The sequence below is a fragment of the Schistocerca piceifrons genome, chromosome 7 (genome assembly GCF_021461385.2).
Source record: "Schistocerca piceifrons isolate TAMUIC-IGC-003096 chromosome 7, iqSchPice1.1, whole genome shotgun sequence".
NCBI classification, from domain to species: Eukaryota; Metazoa; Arthropoda; class Insecta; order Orthoptera; family Acrididae; genus Schistocerca; species Schistocerca piceifrons.
In genome coordinates, this window is record NC_060144.1 from 102315456 (window position 1) to 102336822 (window position 21367).

Consider the following 21367-nt stretch of genomic DNA (forward strand, 5'->3'; position numbering starts at 1 on the left):
TCCTATTGTAGTATCCTTGTTTGTAACCAAGCCCAGTTATCTTTCTCAGACAGTAATGTCAACACAAAAGGCTACCTAAGCATTATCAACACAGCTGGAACGTCTATCCAGAAACAAAATTTTGAGCAACGTTCACAACTGCCTCTATTAAATTACTGGCCTCTTACCAACTTTCGCATAGTATGGCGCACCAGAGGAAACAAATTATCTAAAAATTTTTTCAGGATAGATACTAAGCTCTGTTTTTGCTCAAGTTCTCCTTAACTGCAATTATGAAAAATTTTGGCACCATTAAAACGCTACATTTTATTTGTCTGAGATTCCAATGTATGACTTCTGCCCTGTGTTCTAACAATTCCTAATTTTTTCAAGAATGGTATTGTGCTTTCCTTGGTTCTTAAAAAAATTAATCTTCATATTCTGTCACACAACGGAAACAGTTTACACTATACATGGACAATGTTTTAAAGTGTATCTCATACATTTAATGATGATCGAAGTTCCTTTTCTGGCCATTACGCCATTTGTGACGAAGGAAGAAAGGAAAAATCTATGCCAGGAGAGCCCTGTGAGTAATTTGTCATAAATTATTCACTGAATCAAACATACAGGCATATCTCTGAACACTGTGCAACTTCTGCAGTCCTGTGCTGTACTTCACTGTTGTGGCAGTGAGCAAAAGCATTCATAAAAATGTTCCAGAACAATTTATTTCAACAACAAATTCCAGAGTTACGAACTTAAAAGTTACCAGTTATACTGAGGTCTCCTGCAATGTTGTCAGCATTTCATTGCTGGAAAGCAAATAACTGGCTCATATTGTATACTGCTACAATGAAAAATATTGACTGTTGTTCTGCAAGCAAGTCTACGGGTTTAAGGACACAGGTAACAAACACATCTCACAAAAAAGTTTCTTCGTAAATCAATAGTCTGCACAGTCCCATGTTAGGACAAGCAATTTGTGTGTGTGTGTGTGTGTGTGTGTGTGTGTGTGTGTGTGTGTGAGAGAGAGAGAGAGAGAGAGAGAGAGAGAGGAGAAGAAGAAGAAGAAGCAAATGTGATTGCCTGACCACTTACAAACACTTGGGAGACCCAGTCACGCTGTTAACAGATTAAAACCATCTTCCTAAAATTTCGAGAAAAATGTTGGACAATTCACTAAACTCCAAAACTTGAACCACATTCATTTAATTATCACTTAAGAGAGAGGACAGAGCCAGCAGAATATCCACTGCGGCCCGCTGGTTGGAAAATAAAACACATTCCAGTAAAATGCGTTGCAAGTGATCCGTATGCCACAAGCACCACACATGGGAGGGTCCTCGCACCGGAGCAAGAAGCCATACATAAGAGGGCTGTGGCCTATGCGTAGATGAATAAGGAGGACTTTGTCCCATCAACAGGGCTGAAAGGAGGTGTGCCATGGCTGCATTTGGGGCTTTACTAAATGGAGCTTATTTTGTGTCACTTCCAGCCACTCCTCTTGCCATCCTTGGCTGCTAGATCCACCCTTTCGTGTCACGCAATACTCACATACCATGGTACCCAGAAGAAAGTTAAGAAATGAATCGACTTCATGTTAGTTTTTCTGGTGTTCCACAGTTGGTAACAGCAAAGCAAGTTGCAATGAGGTGCCGATAGCAGTCATGCAGGATCTGGTGGAATCAATTCTGCACATCTGCTGAGCCACACTTTCAGTGGCTCTGGACTACGAGCACCCTCTGCCGCCACAATATAGGATGGCCTGCAACAACCAGACAGCCCATCCCCATTCGCAACAAGGACCAAACCAGTCGCAACGGAGTCGCCACTGAGAGACAGCCCAGTCGCTGCTCTGACTATCGTTCATGCATTAATTGAGAGAGCCCCACTCTACAATGCTCTTGTTGCTACTGTATTAGCTGGACTTCACTGCTGCATGTTGTTCTGTAAAGAGTTGTCGTGTGATTGGAGAAAGCTAACAATTTAGCAAAGCTTTTGTTTGCTCTACTTGTTTGTTCGATCATCATTTCTGCTCCTAACCAGCTTTTCTATTACGACAGTTACTGCAAAGCTCTGTAGCTCACCTTTCCTTACAGCTGTGTTCCTCTGAATTTTAAAACTTTGTACATTTCTTATGATAGATTTACTAATCTTGTTCATAATGAGATGATAAAACCAAAACTTACTGGAACAAGAACACACATTCAACATCAAAATTAACAAAGATCAATATTTGCTGGGAAAAAAACTCATTTCAACAGAAAATGATAAATAAAAGGGGATCAAACTTGGTTCCCCCTCCCTCCCAATCCTGTAACAACCAACTGTAAAAAATAAATGTTGCCAAGTTTCAGACTAAAATAGTTTAAGTCATATTATCAGAGGAAAAAGCAAACACTTACCAAAGATGACATTTTAACCTGCCTTGAGAATGCACCTTGCCCAAAAGCTTGTACCCATAAATGTACTGTCACGTGTATTTGCGTGCGCACTAGTGCTTGAATCAGGCACACACCCACTGGCTGTTTTCTTTAGTAAATGATGGCTTTTTCCTCTATTCAATATTATTTACACTGCAGCTCTGCTTCATCTATTTCTGTGAATTTTAATGCACTCAATTAGAAGTTACATGAAAAGTGCTTCCTTATTATAATATTTTCATTCTAGTTCTGGTCAGAATATCAATGCCAGGAAATGAAATAAATTTTCATATGTAAAAGATTCTCACCATTAGCAAGACCATGTAGTTTGTAGGAAAGTCACCTCTTTACATACTGATAACGTGTTATGGAACCTTCTGTTTATGATTAATAATATGAGAAGATTATCTCAACCAGCTCCCACACACTTTTACTGTCAGATGAGGAAGTCTCATTTCAAATATTTTATAAAGTGTACTGCATACAGAAAAACTCTTACTTGTTTATAGTTTTTCTGTGACGTGCTTGCAATCTAATTTTTGCACCCAAGTAATGAAGTCAAATGTATGAGTTACTCCTTGAAACTAAAATGTTTCCTTATGTGTCTAGACAGTAGAACGCACTGGTTCTACATGTATAAAATTTAAAAAGTTCACAACTACATCTCAATAAAATTTTGTTGTCCTATTACATCAACAAGAGAAAAACAAACTGGTGCATAGATAATTGTGCATGGTAACCAGTATCAGATTTTTTACCTTAGTTATAACACAATTAACTACAAAACAAAGCCGCTATCATATTTATGGACATCCACAAGGCACCAGAAATCCATGAAACTGGGTGTCCATTTTCAAACTGCAAACACACAAAAACCTTCACTCCAATAATGAGTGGGGAGAGGCAACAGATCATACAAACCTATCCTTGCACATTAAAGAAAAAACAAAAATATGCACAACTCAACTGGGTCTACAGTGTGTATCACATGTGACTAACAGGTGCGCCTATGTTCTTTTGTCGTATTGTGATGTATTTGCTTTGCCTTTACCTTTTTTTTTCCTCCCACACATATACAACAAGGAAAGAAATCCTTCCATATGTTTACAATGAATACATGGTGTAACCTGGAATGGTAGTGAAGTTAGTTAACCCCTTTCCAATACTACAGTGTATACAAATATAGTATGAAATAAATATATAACATTTAGTAATACATAAATGTGAATATTCATAAAACTTCATCACAGGCTTTAAAGCAATGGTTCTACCACTACTAATAAGGAAATGTTCATCTCGGTATCTATGATAACCAATGGCACCTTGGAGAAATTCTGGAGATTAGTAAAGAACACAGAGCTGCATAGGTCAAATTCCCGAGACCAACTGGACCTTCCTGGGTTTGTATGTTGGCACTTCATGCTGTGTTTGATGGACCCTTCTGAAAATATTTTAATGACTTTGCCTGCTCCTAGTGCAAGCACAACCACCAATCTATTACATACTTTCAGATTAAACAACATCCTCCACTGATAGCCTGTTTAAGCGAACAAACACATTTCTGAATGTTATGAATGTATTATATGTAAATCAGCATTTGTTGTACACTAGCTAAGAGTTAGAAAATGAATCCAGTTTTATTTACGTTCTTTCAGTTTGAAACCACTAAAGGGGAGAAACAGCCTTCTGATTTTCTGTTAAAAGGTATGATAATAAGCATATCAGAACAAAAATTAATACAGTGACAAACTTCGACAATATTACAAAAAGGATAGTTGCTACTCACCATGTAGGTGACCTGCTGAATCACGGATAGGTACAACAAAAAGACTGTCAAACAAAGCTTTCAGCCAAACAGTCTTCATGAGAATTAGAACAACACATATGCACTCAAATCACGCACATATGACCACAGTCTCCGGCTGCTAAGGTCAGACCAAAAGCGGTGGTCACGTGGTGCGAGTGTAATTCTGATGAAGACCTGTCCAGCCAAAAGCTTTGTTTGACAGTCTTTGTTGTGCTTATTTGCGACACAGCTTCTCCACTACATGACGAGTAGCAACTATATGTTTCATAATATTGTCATTATCCCATCCTGGAATTTTTACAGTGAAACTTCTGATTTTGGTCAGAAAAACTGCTGAAATTTGCATAAAATAACTTTAGAAATGACCATCACTACATATTTGTATTGATAATTTTATCTCCCATTACCCCAAATTGACTCTAATAAAAAAGTTACAGTAGTTACAAATTTTTAACCCACCTTTCCTGCCAATGCCTGTTTTTGAAAATGAACCAAATTTCAAAATTAAGCCAAAACCACTATTTTGATCCAAAACTTGGGAAAAATATTTTAAATATCTTCCATTATGTCTTCTAATACCACTTGTTTCACAAACATCTGTCACAACAAGATTTCTTTATTTTGGGTGATTTTAAATGAAATGAGCCCTACGTACAGTACTGTGTGCCATTGCAATAAACTATCAGGAGGCTGCACTTGGTCCTTCTAGCACCTTGCCATCAACTTTTGCGTCACTTCTATGATGGCTTATTCCACATCAACTCACCTAGGCCTTCCTGTGCAATCACAGATTTTGTAGAAATTTTATGCAAACATTTGCACATGTCCCCGATGAATATTGGTAAAGTTTAATGTTCGTCGAAGCAATACTGGCCATGATATAGTCACTTGTTTGACTCCTTGCAACGCTTTGTGCAGATCAAGCATGAATTTCTGTCAATTTTGGGCAACTATATCTCGGGCAATACCTGGCTGACAGAAATGAAATCTGGTCATCTTGTACAACTTCATGAACTCACTTAAGAATAATAATGAAAAGAATTTTACAAGCCACATTCAAACAGAGAATTTTAGCAAAATGGCCCGATATAATCCGTGCCTGAAAAAATTTCAAAGTTTGGCTTCTTATATCTCAGGGAACAGAAGTACAATGAATGTGAATGCCACGATCTAACACAAGATTCTTAAATATAAAGTTTCATTTGTGCACCAGTTTCTCACAGTGGATAAATGAAATGCAAAATTGAAGATTTTGTGAAAAGGTAAGACGACCATTTTCGACCTGATTTTGCAAAAAGACTATGTTCTATAAAACTTTCTCAACTTTGATCACTAGAAAAACTATGATTATAACCATAAAAGAAAGTATTTGATTATTCAATGTGGGCTAACAGTGCTAGATAATCTAAATCAAAGTTGGACATGATAATCACAGCACAGAAAAAAAATTAAAAACTCCCGATTCTTATATCTGATAGAGTAAATGCGTGCTGAACACGTAACATAATATGCAATAGGTCGGCAGCACAAGAATGTGGAATACAAAATTTCATCTGCTATTTTCCAATAATCTACAAATTTGTCAAAAATTGATGGTTTTTGTGAAAAGGTGAATATGTATGTTCAACACTTATTTTACAAGTACAGTTTTCTATTCAAGCTGTGTTCTAAGTCGTCATCGTCCCCCCCACCCCCACCCCCTCCCCCCCGCCCCCACCCAGAACACTGGGTTTAATTTTGAACATACACTAATAGTGCTACATAAATTGAGGCAAAGTCGTTGGAAAAATCGCACTATGAATAAAGTTCTAAGTGCAGTTTCTTATATCTCGTGGATTAAAGGCATGATAAACATGAAGCTTCAAACACAACAACTCACTCAGCAACAAGAGGTTTTCCAACATGACATACAATTTACATATTGCTTTCCAAATTTCTACAAAATCAATTCAAACCTGATCCTGTAAACATTCAATTTGCTTTTAGGAAATCAGTTTTCATAATTCAAACTAATCACAGTTGAAAAAGGCATGTTTTCATACATTCAGAAAATCAACTTCAATTTTCCACTGCAAGCGAACAAGCCCTGAAACTGACTGACAAATTTGAGGGCATGTACCATGGCAACTGGTTACACTGCAGCTACCTGTTATCCATGTTTCATTGCATGTGGTTCTTATTTGTACACTAACAAGCAACATCTCACTACATTGTGTTGATAAATGGTAAAACTTTTTACAGTTAATGCCATTATCAATTTTCAGAAAATGAAATGCAGGAGGTAGTTCAATAATACTGAAAAATATAAAACTTTAATGTTGAGAAGTTTACAATGAAAACCGACATTACTTTTTGCTTGTCGAGAAGACAGGAATCACCTAATGGCTTTCAAACCTAAATTAAAAAACCAAATTATAGGCTTGGGAAACTGGATGAAGAAACCCACCCATGGCTGCTACTGCACAGCTATCTGGCATAACCCCTATTGCAACGTGGTTGCCAGTTCATTTCTAGTGGCGGTAGTGACAATGGCACCATGGATCAATACAATATAGTGGGATATTGCTTGTCAGTTTAAAAATAAAAGCCATGTGCAACAAAATGCAGATCACAGGTAGCTGTAACGTAACCTGTAACTGTGATACATTCCCTCAAATTTGTCCATTCTCATGTCTTGTTAACGCACACTGGAAAATCGAAAGTGATTTTTTGAATGCTTGAAAACATACTTTTTCCATCTGTGAATCTGTGATTAGGTTTTTTTTTAAGTGGTTGTGTGTGAAGTTTCATGTTTATAATGCCCTTAACCAATGAGATATAAGATGCTAAAATTTGAAGTTTATTCTCAGTGCAATTGTTTTTTGGGTAGTTTGCCTTATTTTATGTAGCACTGTTAGCTCATGTTGAAAATTAAATCCACTGTTCCAGGCTGGCTTAAAGCACATTGTTTTGAATGAGGTGGGTTTTCAAGCTTTAATAGAAAATGGTACTCATAAAAGAAGTGTTGAACATAACTCATTTTCAACTTTCAACAAATCTGTAACGTACTGGAAAGTAGTAGACAAACGAAATTTTGTATTCAATGTCCTTACATTACCAATCTGTTGCGTATCAAGTTTCATGATAAGTATGCATTTACTCTACAACATGTCTTGAGTTTCAAAATTTCTAGCATTGTTAGCATGTGTTAGATAGTCAAATACACTTTCCTTCGCTATTAAAACCATGGTGTTTCTAATAAGCTCAGTTTGGAAAGTTTCATAGAACACAATTTTCTGCAAAATCAGGTCAAAAAATGGCATTTTTTACCTTTTTACAAAATCTTCAACTTTGCATTTAATTTATTCAGTAATGGAACGTGGCACCTAAATGAAACTTTATATTTGAGAACCTACATACCAGATTGTGTTAAGTTACAACACACCAGGTTACATGTTCATCATACTTTTATTCCCCGAGATACAAGAAGCCAAACTTTGAAATTTTTTCATGTACAGATTTTTTCCAGGCGATTTGGCTAAAATTTCTGACTGAATACGATTGTAATGTTCTTTTCATTAAAAGAACCCACAAAGTTGAAAACGATGGATAAATTTCGTTTCTTTCAACAAAATACTGCCTGAAATACAACTACTTAAAGTCACCCAAAATTCACGCTCGCTTTGCACAAAGTTGTCAAACATGACCAATCCTCATCAGGAACATGTGCCAATGTTCACATACAATTACAATTAAATCTGTGTTGGTAGAGCAGAAAAATGTTCCAAAATTAGGTGATTTGATATGGCGTGACGGACATATTAGTTTCTTTTATAAACTATAAGCTCGCTGCTCTAGGAGGAGGAAGCTGAGTTTGTCTCAGAAGCCAATATGCTGCAAGCCAATCACAAGTTTTCACTCCTGGCACAACTCGCAAATTAGTAAAGTCAAAGTGTACGATTAGTAAGAAAAACTTATCTTCAAAAAATTGCTTAGTGTTTACAAAATCATTGAGGCTTTTGTGGCCACTTGTTGACAGACTGCCTTGTAGTTTTCTTCTCATGAGCTTTGTCTAATAGCATCAGTGACTGGCACCCTCAAATGAATTCCCGTAAAATCATCAAATAAGTGCCTGCTGAACATCCCGAGACAAAAGCTAACAGCAATACGTGTAACATTTGCTTCATAATTTTGCTTTGTGGCCATTCGAGGGTGTGCCAAAAAGTAATGCCTCAAAATTTGTCATAACTCTTAAGGCTTTTTAAATAACACAAACATTATTAACATTCTAAATCTTTATTCTTCACTACTACATATCTGCAGCACTCTGCTGCTAAAATACTCTGAACTGTGGCATGTAATATAACTATGTTTGAGTGTGAGAAACAGCACGCTGAACTCGAGTTTCAAATTGAAAGAGTTTGTCCACATATGGCGCACGCTCTCTTCCTCCATGACAAAGAACGCCATGCCACACACGAGCGCTGCGACATCTGCAACAATCTGATGGATTGGGATGATTGTCATTTATCATCCTCCATACAGTTATGACTTAGCTTCACCCTATTTTCATCTGTTTCCAAAACATAAAGAACACCTAAGAGGAGCTCACTTTGATAGTGATGAAGTGGTGCAAGCAGAGGTGAAGTTGTGGCTCCATCAACAAATTCAGAGATTCTACAGTGACAGTATCAACTGTTGTTGTTGTTGTTGTTGTTGTTGTTATTTGGAGATTGTCACCACTCAACAATACACATTGGTCAAACTTCTATTTACATCTGTGCTCTGCAAACCATGGTGACGTGCATGGCAGAGGCTACATCCCATTGTACCAGTTATTGGGGTTTCTTCCTGTTCCATTCACGTATGGAGAGCGGGAAGAATGATTGTCTGGATGCTTTTGTGTGTGTGTGTGTGTGTGTGTGTGTGTGTGTGCAGTAATTATTCTAATCTTATCCCCACAACCCCTATGTGAGCAATATGTACAGGTTTCTAGTACATTCCTAGAATAATCATTTAAAGCCAGTTCTTGAAACTCTGTTAACAAATTTTCTCGGGATAGTTTATGTCTGTCTTCCAGAGCCTTCAGTTCACTTCCTTCAGTATCTGTACGATACTCTCCCACAGATTAAAACTGTAACCATTCATGCTGCTCTTCTCTGTATATGTTCAATATCCCCTGTTTATCCTATCTGGTACGGGTCCCCCACTCACTTGGGCAATGTTATAGAACCAGTAGCATAAGAGATTTGTAAGCAATCTCCTTTGTAGATTGACTACAGTTCCCCAATATTCTACCAATAAACCAAAGTCTACCACCTGCTTCACCCACAACTGAACCTATGTGATCATTCCATTTGATATCCCTACAAAGTGTTACACCCAGGTGTTTGTATGAGTTGGCAGAATCCAACAGTGACTCATTAATGTTACTGTGACAGGAATTTATGTTTTTTTGTTCTGTGAAGCGCAAAATTTTAAATTTCTGAACATTTAAAGCAAGCTGCCAATCTCTGCACCACATTGAAATCTTATCAAGACCTGACTGTTTATGCAGTTTCCTTCAGATAGAACTTCATTACAGATAACTGCATCATCTGCAAAATGCCTGATTTTACTATTAAGATTGTCTGCAAGGTCATTAAAACACAAAATGAACAGCAAGGGTATCAACACACTTCCCTGGAGCATACCCGAAGGTATTCCTACATCTGACAATGACTCTCAATCCAAGATAACATGCTGCATCTTCGCTACCAAAAAGTCCTCAATTAAGTCATAAATTTCACTTAATACCCCAAGATTGTACTTTTGACAATAACCATAGGTGTGGTACTAAGTCAAATTCTTTTTAGTAATCCAGAAATAGTGCATCTAACTGGCTGCCTTGATCCAAAGCTTTCAGTATGTCAGTGATAAAAGTGGGAGTTGGGTTTCACATGATCGAAGTTTTGAAATCCATACTGGTTGGCACTGAGGAGGTCACTGTTCAAGATACCTCATTATGTTTGAGGGCAGAATATATTCGAAGGTTCTACAACAAATCTTTATCAAGGGTATTAAGTTTTGTGATCACTTCTACTACCCTTCTTGTAGATGGGTGTAACCTGTGCCTGTTTCCAAGAACTGGGCACTGTTTTTTGTTCGAGGGATCTACGACGATTATAGTTAGAAGAGTGGCTAACTCAACCGCAAATTCGGTGTCGAATGTGACAGGGATTCCATTGGGCCCTGGAGCTTTGCTCAGTTTTAATTATTTCAGATGTTTCTCAACACCACTGACACTAACAGCCTTTAAATACAAGCAGAATTTCTTTCAATTTTGTGAAATGTCATTTGACAATACTCTGCTACAGCAGTCACTGAAGGCATAACGCGTTGTTTTCTTGACTGCCAAGTGTGTTTCATCCATCACTATCTATAGCCCTATGCTTTGTTTTACATCTATTCTGCAATAATCTCTGTTTCTTTAGACCGATTGTATACCATGGAGGTTCAAGCCCATTATCAACTGTTGTACTGAGGGTACATGTCTATCCAGTGCATGGTCAACTATTCTTTAAAATTTGAGCCAGAGTTCGTCTACATCCTCCTGCCCTGTGCTGAAAGTTTCGAGTTTATCACTGAGATATGACACTACTGATTTTTTTATCCAGTTTAATGAACATATGTATCTTTCTGATTGTTTAGTTGGTAATCATCGTTGCCAAGACCATGTCATGGTCACTGATACTAGTTTTGATCTGGACATCCTCAAAGACATCTGGTCTATTTGTGGCCACTACATCCAATATATTTCCATCATGAGTGGAGTTCCTAACTATCTATTCTAGGTAGTTATCAGAGAGCGCATTTGGTAAAGTTTCACAGAATGTCTCATCACACCCACCACTAACAAAAATTTAATTTTCCCAATTAATTGTTGGATGATTACTCTCCATCAATGACTACATGTGATAAACATTCAAAGAAAGATTTACAAATTCCTAGCCCACATATATTAATACTTTCAGAGTAGTTGCCTCTTAAGAGAAGGGTGCCAAAACGTCACATTGTCACTATAAAAATTTTGGTCGTGTTTGAAGTACTTAATTCAGTGGGTAATTTTAGTAAAGCTGTGAAACTCAACAATGGTTGAACAGTTTGCATTATGCCCATTTTTAAGGTTTTACGTAATTTAGTTCACTGGTTTTGCTCCAAGCTGCACTCAAATTGTTCCATAAACTTTGTGATAACAAAATTTATAAATACGTGAAATAGCTTGTTCTCTTTGTGTAATCAGTTTAGGAAGCACTCCTCTTGTGTCACTGCTGCCTAGTACAGAGTTAAGTAATTGAATATCTCAAAAGCGAACCTTATTCATACTCGAAAAAGCAAATTTTTCCTACAAAATGTTAAAATTTACAGATCTGTTTTCATTTCTTGAAGGCCTACAATCATCCAGTGAAATTTATAAAGCAAATCATAATGTTCCACGATTACACAATGTTGGCAAGCATTAGTAAATGCAAAGGCATGTTTAAATGAAAAATTTGTGTTGTAGTAGGAAGAAGTTCCTGGTATCTTTTAGAAAGGGAGGTCTCCACAAGTGGGATTGACATTTTTAAACTACCTATACAGTAGTGTATGTTAGGGTACCAGATTTCACACCCAGTAGCGGTTCACCCTAGTGGGCTCTCATTTGAGAGAGATTTACAAAAAATAATTTCAAAAGTTCTTGTACTCCACTAAATGATTGGAAATAGTACTGATGTCAAAATGGCGCCCTAGTTGTTATTTAGCTGGTATGTCGAAGGTTAAATGATCAAATTTTATTATTTATTCCAACAATAACAACTGTGATTAGTATTTTTACTCAATAAATTGGTTTAATTTTATTTATTTATAACCATTCTGTGTACCACTTCAATCACTGTATTAACCTCTTTATTTTCTCTCATTTTGACCTCTTTTATTCATTTGTAATTTGAAATCGCCCCCATGCAATTTTTAATACTGTTATTTATCTACCATAATATTTCAGTGTTTGAAAATACTAATCTATTAGTTAAAAAAGTAAAAGATAAAATACTCTAATGTATATTGGTTGTTCAATGGTGCCAAAAATTTGCTCCTTTTTATGGCCATCATCATACAAACATGTGAAATGAACTCTTATCACTTCAGGGGCAAAATAACGCAAATATAGATTTACAAGATATACGGTTTCACAAATAAAAATAAAATCCAAGGAAAAATGTTATAGAAATAACGACTGCAATAACATAGACAAGAATATAAAATTTTAAGGAAAAAATTAAATCGAAGTAAATAAATAAAAATAATTAAAATCATGTGAGCAAATATTCCAAATGAGAAAAGAAAAAGAAGGAAGAAAAACAGAGAGAAAATGAAGTTAATATGGTGACAAATGACGTAACAAAAGATTATAAGTGAAAAAATTTATTCAAATCCATGAATTGAATAAAAATAATAAGTCATTTCATTAAAAAATAATAATAAAAAAAAAACAGACTGCACTCTAAGGGACTCAGACCCAGAACCTACAGTACATGAGCTATATAACTTAACCACCAAGCTATAGCTCCATTTTGATGTCAGTGTTACTTCAAAGGCTGGTTTCAAAGTCAACCCAGCCAGCCCTTGTTACACCAGTCATAGAGACTGCACAGTTTGTGTAGTTTATTTCTTACCACCAGAGGGGTTACAATTCTGTAGCAATTTACTGTTACAGACAATATTCTGTGCCATGTTTCCTGATCACACATAGTAAGTGTTGATTCTTTAGCAAAAAGTCTACAAAATTAAGTTGTTTTTGCTTATTCTTTTCTTGGGCAACTTTTTCCACAAATTTTGTCACAGGAAAACTGCTTTATATCTTCTGAATTTATCTATGAGGCAGACAGTGCCATTTTCATATATGTACAAGCAGTAAATTTTGAAACTTGTTTATTTACTGTTGTCACTGTATTGATCTAACAATTCACAGGATGTTTTGCTGGTTCATAGTACCTGTTGGACATAGCGAACTGGTACTATACCCATGCACTGTTTGATCATGTTCAGGTTCTAATAACGTACTCAAGATCCATGTGATGAGAGATACTGCTCAACACAGGGTCACAATTTCATCAACGCCACAGAAAAAGGAAGCTTTGAGCCATCTGAATCATCTCAAATCTTTAGTCCTTCAGTTTATAATCGGTTTGAGAAGAGCAAGTAGTCCTGTGGTGCCAAACCTGGGAAGGTGCATCTTTATTTTCAGCCAGGAACTGGCCACTTATTAACCCCATACGTATCATTGTGTTACTGTGAGAAAGTAAACGTGAGGTGGAAGCAGGTACAGATAAACTCATTGAATTCATGCTGCCAAGAACCTTCATCTACATGTCAACTCTACAATCCAGCTTACAGTGTTGACAAGGAGTCCATTAGGTACCACTGTCATTCTTCCCTTTGCTTTTGTACACACAGGACGAATAACTGTCCATAATTATTAGTACAAACACTAATTTTTCTGATAAGGTTCTTTTAAAAGATGTACATATGCTGTCCCGTCAGATTAATGTGACCATCTATCAGAAGCCTGAATAACCACCTTCTGCAGTATGGAGCACCGCAAGCGTGAAGAGAGTCAGAGGTCCTGGAAGGTAAAAACAGGGATGTGCAGGCATCCCAACTCCAGTACCATGACCAGCTGCATTAAGTTTCTTGGCAGAGGCTCCATGACACATACAGCCCAATCAAGATTGTCTTACAGAGTATCAATTGGGTTTAAATTCGGTGAGTCTGATAACCAGGGGAGTACATTAAATTCTTCCTGGTGCTCTTTGAATAGCGCATATATACTCCAATCTGTGTGATGCGTTGCAGTGTCCTGCTGGTAGATGCCATAGTGCCAAGGATAAACAAACTGCATGCAGGGGGCAGACATGGTCCACAAAGGTACCTGCACATTTGTGCTTATCCATTGTGCCTTCCAGAATGAGAAGGTCACTAAGAGATTCCACGAAAATATTCACGAGACCATACGCTCCCTCCTCCAGTCTGCACCTCTCTGCTTTCAGAAGTTGCAGGCCTACATGCCAATGATCATTTGTCAAATAGATCATAAAATGTGATTTACTGGAGGAGGTCACCTGTCGCCACTCAGTGGATGTGCAGTTGCGATACCGGTGAGCGAATTCCAGCCTTTATCACCAATGAACAGTAGTCAGCATGGGTCGATGAGCTTGATGCCTGCTCTGGAGGCCAATACACAGCAACATTTGCTCAACAGTCGTTGAGGAGACACTGCTGGTAGCCCCTTGGTTCGTAATGGTGATCAGTTGCTTAACATTTGTACCTCTATTCAGCTGTATACATCTCTGCAGCCATCATTCACCCATTGTATATAGCCCATGGAGCACCATAGTTGCCTCGGCACCAGTTTTGGATAGCACCATTATGCCATGCATGGTATGCTTTAACCACAGTAGCTTGCAAACAGTTTCAGAAATGCTTCCACAGGACAATCGTGCCCTTTCCAAGATCTGACAAATTGCTCCGTTTCTGCATTATAACAACTGCACTGTTTCCAGGTCCCTGGGCAATTTACACACACACACACACACACACACACACACACACACACACCGAGATGAAACTTCCCGCATTCCCAAAATATCCACAACAATTTCATGAGCATGCCCATGGGAAATTCCAAATGTGGCTTCAATGTGCTGCAGCGTTGTTCGACAATCCTGCACAATCGTATTGTGAGTTGCAGTCCCTGTTTCAACAGTGGCAATGGTGACAGGCCTTCTGCTCCTTGGCTTATCTTCCACTTTTGAAGTCGGACACCCTGTTTTTCACTGTTGCATAAGACAGAGCATTGTCCTTAAGTGTATTCCACATGTCCACCACAATTTCCTTACACATCATGCCATTCAAATGGAGATATTTAATCTCTGCATGGTTCTTGATTCTCTCGATATTCACCATTTCGCTTACACTAAAGTATACAATGGATCCTAGTGGCAAAACTAATGAAGCTGGAGCTGCGGAATTTGACTTGCATACCCACAAAGGGTCACCATAAAAGTAGGTGGTGGTGTTTGTGCAAGAGATTATGGTAATTACCTCAGGCTAGCCCCTAGTATACACCCTTCATTCCTACTGCTGCCACCTACTTTCAGAGTGGTTACTGTATCCTGATGGCAAACATCAACAGTGGTCACATTAATGTAACTGGACCATGTAATAGGGAGTAACACATTATTCTACATTTAATGGAATGCAGACTCTTAAAATTTTACCAGTAAACCCCTAAGTGAGGCAAACAACCATTCTTGTAGGGTCAGGAACTGGTGTTTTATGTGGATCTCCATGACTAAATGTGCTATCTTCTTCAAATCTATCTCTTTTACTAATCCCAGCTGTGAAGGCTTGCGCACTGATAAATAATACTTCTAATTTTGAAGACTTCTTTACTTAGTGTTCCTCCCGGAGGCAAGAATTATTTGTTAATCTTAACACTAATGAGAAACAAATCAATAGTTAGGTAGATGCCTACCCAGAAAGTGTGTTCAAAAAAGCTTAAAATATGTAATTCAACAGTCTTACAATACATGGGGTTAACAGAAATGCCCTAAAATTTAATACCGGAAACCATGGATGGCACAGTGTACAAAATATAAGCAAGGAGGATAAGATAACAAGGATGTGGACTGACACCTGTAAAAAAATCTGTTTCCAATTTTCTACTAACACTAGTACTTAGTTATAGGCCTTCTATTAGTACGCAAACACAGTGTGGGAAAAAGTGAGTACTGTGTCCTAGTGTTTTCCAATGAGGTACAACAGATGGCATTCGTCATCTGTGGATGTCATATCCAACCAAGCACACGCAATGTGACATCTTAATGCAGTGCAAGTTGGTAGGGCAGGCTGTTTGATCCAAGAAGAATGAACTTTCTGCCATGTTGCTGCAGATGATGTCTCGTCATGTGTCACCTGGAAGTTGTGGATACACTACAGTACAGGTCAGCACACAAGGTAAGTTGAGCAAGATCGCCGATGCATTACAACCCCATCTAAAGGCCAATGTCTGGCCATATCTGTGTTGCAGCACCACACTGCTATCGCCAGACCACTGCAAGACAATCTCAGAAGGGCCTCTGGAGCTGCTTTGTCTGATCGGCCACATTTGTGTGTGGAAACACAATGGTGGGTGGTACCTGCCACAAGTTGACCGGGAAATTGACAAGTTCGGCCAAGGTTCTGTGATGGTGTGGGGAGGCATCAGCGTTGACAGCCACTCTGGTCTTACTGTTGTCCATGATTGTCTTACCACCAGGCAGTACATCAGACAGATTCTGTTGGACCATGTGTTGGTGGCCCTGAATTTCTTCTCATGCACACTCGTGCCAGGGCCCATGTGGCAGGCATCACTAGAGATTCATTGTGAAGCCTGGACACTAAAGTAATGAAACAGGCAACACTGAATCCCAACCTAAGCCCCACTGAGCATGTGTGGGATTTGCTTGACAAATGTGTTCATGGTCATCTCGTTCCGCCATAGACTTTGCGAGAACTCTCTAGTGCTTTCATTGAAGAATGCTAACAAAAACCACAGAATGACCTCTGTAGACCTATATGCAGCATGCCACATAGGTGCCAGTTGGTGATACAAGCTCATGGAGCGCATACATCTTATTGAAGCTCTCAAAGTCCAATTAAAAGCACTCATGGTGACAAGCTGAATGATTATTTCCAATTTTAGACACCTGTCAGACATTACAGCTCTTGTTACATAAACAATTGAGGAAGTAATGATGTTTTGTTGTGCACTTAATCTGTGAATGACGAGTGTATAATTTGGTAAAATACCCAGTCATCAACTACTGCTCAGTTAAGTACAAAGTCATGTTCCATAATTCTCTTGACCAGTGTGTTATGGGCTACATTCCTGTTACACAGTTTTCTAAAAATGATACAAACTCTTCCCAATTCTTTCAGGTATGATTCCCAACATTTCATTTTATAGTAATTCTTTCCAATGGTAGTGTATACCATCTTATTTCCACGAGTTCACACAGTTTCTATACATTAATAATTTATAATCAATCATTTTTAAATTTTTGTTAAAAATCCTGAAACTGCTTTTTCTCCACCACTTTCATTTCATTCAAACACTTTCAAATGCTGCTGGTTTGAATATGTTCTCCCACTCTTCTTCCACACCATCTTACTATATTTTTAACACTATGGCTTCACCAACTCTCAACGAAACTGTCACCTCTCAAGCCAACCTATACCTCAGGCTACACTACAGATAGGTCTATCAACACAATATATATTACAAAGCTAATATAGACACAGAAGACACAATGTAAGAGTTCTGTTTCTCTCTATACACATATGGCACATGCCCAATCATTATCATGTTACATAACACTGTCTTACATGAACTCATAAAAAAAGCGGAGTTTCAAAACATTTCCTAACATACGGTCTACCGTAATTGCCATCAACAACAACCACACAGTTGTAATCGTGATCAACAATTACAAGCCAGAAAACTGATGAGGCTTTTGTAACAAAAATAATATGGACAAATGTTTAGCACACTTCACTTTCACACATCCCGTGTATGCTCCAAATGCAGTTATGGGACTGCCACCATTCAATGACGCCCAAGCAATATTTTTTCCACATTCCCTCCATTAAATGAAATACAGTGAAACCCCACTTTTACACTTTCAAGGGATTTTAGAATGTGGTGTAAAATGTGGGAAATAATGTTTTAAGCAGTGAAAGTTACATATACAACCCCCCTTTGCATTTTCGCACATTTTGTATGATATATGTATACAACAGGCATCAAAATACTTATCAGGGACTTATTTATTATCCAAAATAGGTTTATAACCGCTGGTGTAACTAGAATTGGTAACTGTCTGGCAAGTAGAAATGTTTCACTTCGTTTCATACATCACAATCAATGTTTTTGGAAAGCTTTCAGCCGTCATTCATTGTTTAAATAGTGAAACACTGCACCAGTTATGAACTTTTTCATGCTTAGCAGAATGCGTTTCAAGAATTTTTTTCCTCTTTACCAAGTAAAAATTTAAGTATTTTATGTGGTGTTTGCATATGTGTTGTTCTACGTCTCTTACACTGCAGTCGTGTTTTTGAGGTAATCGGGTACTGTGCCTCCTCAATTATGTAGAAAACTACACATATGCAAGCTATCACTCATTGCTTGTGAAACATCACAAAAATACATACATAAATCTTGCACTTGGCAATGATGATAAATTCTCGAAACAAGTTTTGCTAAGCAGGAAAAAAATAAGTAGTTCGAGCTGCATTTAAACTAAAAGTATTTAAGTAATGCAAATTAAGCAAAGATCTCCACTAGCGCTACAAGTGTCAAACGACAATACACGTTAAATACAGTTCCATCATCTTTTGGGCGTGCACTCGGGACAGCGACAATTCTTCTTGCGATATACAGTACGACAAGTTGCCATGACGATCACAAAGCTATGCATGTGGTTTGGAAATAATTTGATCGGGCATGACATCTTTATTCCAACAACACAGTTACTCCCAACAGCCAGTTCAGATCTGCTCAGTAGAGCGCGCTGATATCAAGAAACTTAACCACATAACATTTGTAAACGATTACTTGACAGTCAACGCTATGCCAGCATCATTCTACATCAATCATTTCTCCACGAACATTTTTTCATAGAGCATGTATTGCGGGAAAATTATAAATATGTTAATGCAAAACTGGGTGTGAATTAACATAGAGAACAAAAATACTATGATTTTAGTTTTGCCAGAGATTGTTGACCACAGTTTCCTCCAAAACACATCCACCACTCTAGGTTGTGGCTACGTTTAGGACAAGAGTTTAAATTCAGGGCTCCAATAAATCTCGTCCTCTGCAACTCTGCCATAGGTCACTTAAAATTAACTGCCGACAGAGCATTTCTCATTTCTGTCATGCCTCACAATGGCCAGTCCCAAGCATTGCTCTCGGTTACACATTAAAAGCATTTATGAAGTGACCCCCACACGTTTGTGTGGTAGCTGGCAGCGGACGTGGCGACATTGTAGCAGCAAGTGATAGATGTCAACTCCTAAGTAGCCTAGTTTCAATCTGACTATAGTCCTCAGCTCTGACCATCGATGTAGGAAACATGTAACCAACATTCTGAACGACATGGAGACTGTTAATGTAATACCAGTAGAGTTTTTTTAAAATGGACAACACTACAGGTAAGTCCTGCCCTCTGTCTAAACTGCAACACTTGACTGTCCGCCACTCCTACCATACTATCCCTCCCCCTCCCCGCCTCCTCCTTACCCACCAATCAGTCGCCACTCCCATCATGCACTGGTGCTGCCGTTCGCAGTGTGGTCACAGCTCTCTAAGACTGCAGTTGTGTCTGCAAGTTGCGTTTATAGAAAGAAACGTTCCACATGGGAAAAATATATTAAAAACAAAGATTCCATGACTTACCAAACGGGAAAGTGCTGGTAGACAGACACAATAAAAAACACACAAACACACACACAGAATTTCAAGACTTCGCAACAAATGGTTGCTTCATCAGGAAAGAGGGAAGGAGAGGGAAAGACGAAAGGATGTGGGCCTCAAGGGAGAGGGCAAGGAGTCATTCCAATCCCGAGAGCGGAAAGACCCACCTTAGAGGGGCAAAAAGGACAGGCAGACACACACACACACACACACACACACACACACACACACACACACACACACACACACACAGACATGTCTGCCTGCGCGCGAGTGCACACTCGTCCCTCCCTCCCCCCAAGGCAAGTCCCCCCTGCTCCCGGGACCGGAACGACTCCCCACCCCCTCCTCCAAAAACCCACATCCCCTTGTCCCCCCCCTTCCCTCAAAAGGTTGAATTCTGTGTGTATGCTTGTGTGTCTATCGACCTGCCAGCACTTCTGTCTGGTAAGTCACATCATCTTTGTGTGTGTGCCTCTCTCTCTCTCTATATATATATATAAAAACAAAGATGATGTGACTTACCATACAAAAGCGCTGGCAGGTCGATAGAAACACAGACAGACACATACATACACACAAAATTCAAGCTTTCGCAACAAACTGTTGCCTCATCAGGAAAGAGGGAAGGACAGGGAAAGACGAAAGGAAGTGGGTTTTAAGGGAGAGGGTAAGGAGTCATTCCAATCCCGGGAGCGGAAAGACTTACCTTAGGGGGAAAAAAGGACGGGTATACACTCGCGCGCGCACACACACACACATATCCATCCACACACGTACAGACACTCAGCGATATGTCAATACAGTGTTGATCATAAAACGGAATCACTTTTGCATTTTGGAACCAAGTAGATCTTCTAACGACTTTCCTTGTGTATGAGAGATGTATGAACATGCAAGTATTCAATATTAAAAGTTGTTAAGTGGACGTCTACAATATTGGCACAATTCTTTTTAATTTCCTATTTTACTCATATGACCTTATATTTATTGCAAATTTTGTGAAATATTTATGCAATGATGTAACTACTGTACTTACAGTAAGCGAAAAAATAAATGGTGCCCATCATGAATCACTTGTTTACCTCAAACAACTGACAAGTCCTGTGAACCTACAAGTTTTCTCCAGTCCAATTTATGAGATTTTTGGTTCATTGCATAACATTTTCAATCATACATGACACAAACAAAATTAGCTGAATAAATTATCATTGTGTGAACACAGTTCCTTGGAAAAATTGAGAAATTCACCACTGCTTTTCGTTCTTTACTTCATCAACATGTCTGCAAAGAGCAGCAACAGTTGGTCGTCATCAGAACTACTTGTGTGTAAAGCACAGCAGCTGATTCATTGACATCAAATGCCTTAAACACCTGGATCTCTGGGCACTATACACCCCGACCACAATTAATTCTGCCAACACTCTGAGCCATAGGTATTCCACTGGCCGGAGTGGCCAAGCGGTTCTAGGCGCTACAGTCTGGAACCGCGCGACCGCTACGGTCTCAGGTTCGAATCCTGCCTTGGGCATGGATGTGTGTGATGTCCTTAGGTTAGTTAGGTTTAGTTCTAAGTTCTAGGGGACTGATGACTTCAGTAGTTAAGTCCCATAGTGCTCAGAGCCATTTGAACCATAGGTA

At 38.5% G+C, this 21367-nt stretch overlaps 1 protein-coding gene across 9 annotated transcripts in view; it reads right to left on the reverse strand.

Annotated features, from left to right (window-relative positions):
• Positions 1 to 21367, reverse strand: part of LOC124804727 (cleavage and polyadenylation specificity factor subunit 6) — a 174951-nt gene that overhangs the window by 139937 nt on the left and 13647 nt on the right. Inside the window, exon 2 of one of the 9 annotated variants that reach the window (XM_047265018.1) lies at positions 2388 to 2581. The exons of the other annotated variants lie outside the window; for them this stretch is intronic. Within the exon in view, the coding sequence (XP_047120974.1) occupies positions 2388 to 2399 (12 nt within the window). The 5' untranslated portion in view covers positions 2400 to 2581. The remainder of the gene's footprint in view (positions 1 to 2387; positions 2582 to 21367) is intronic. 9 annotated transcript variants of the gene reach the window in all.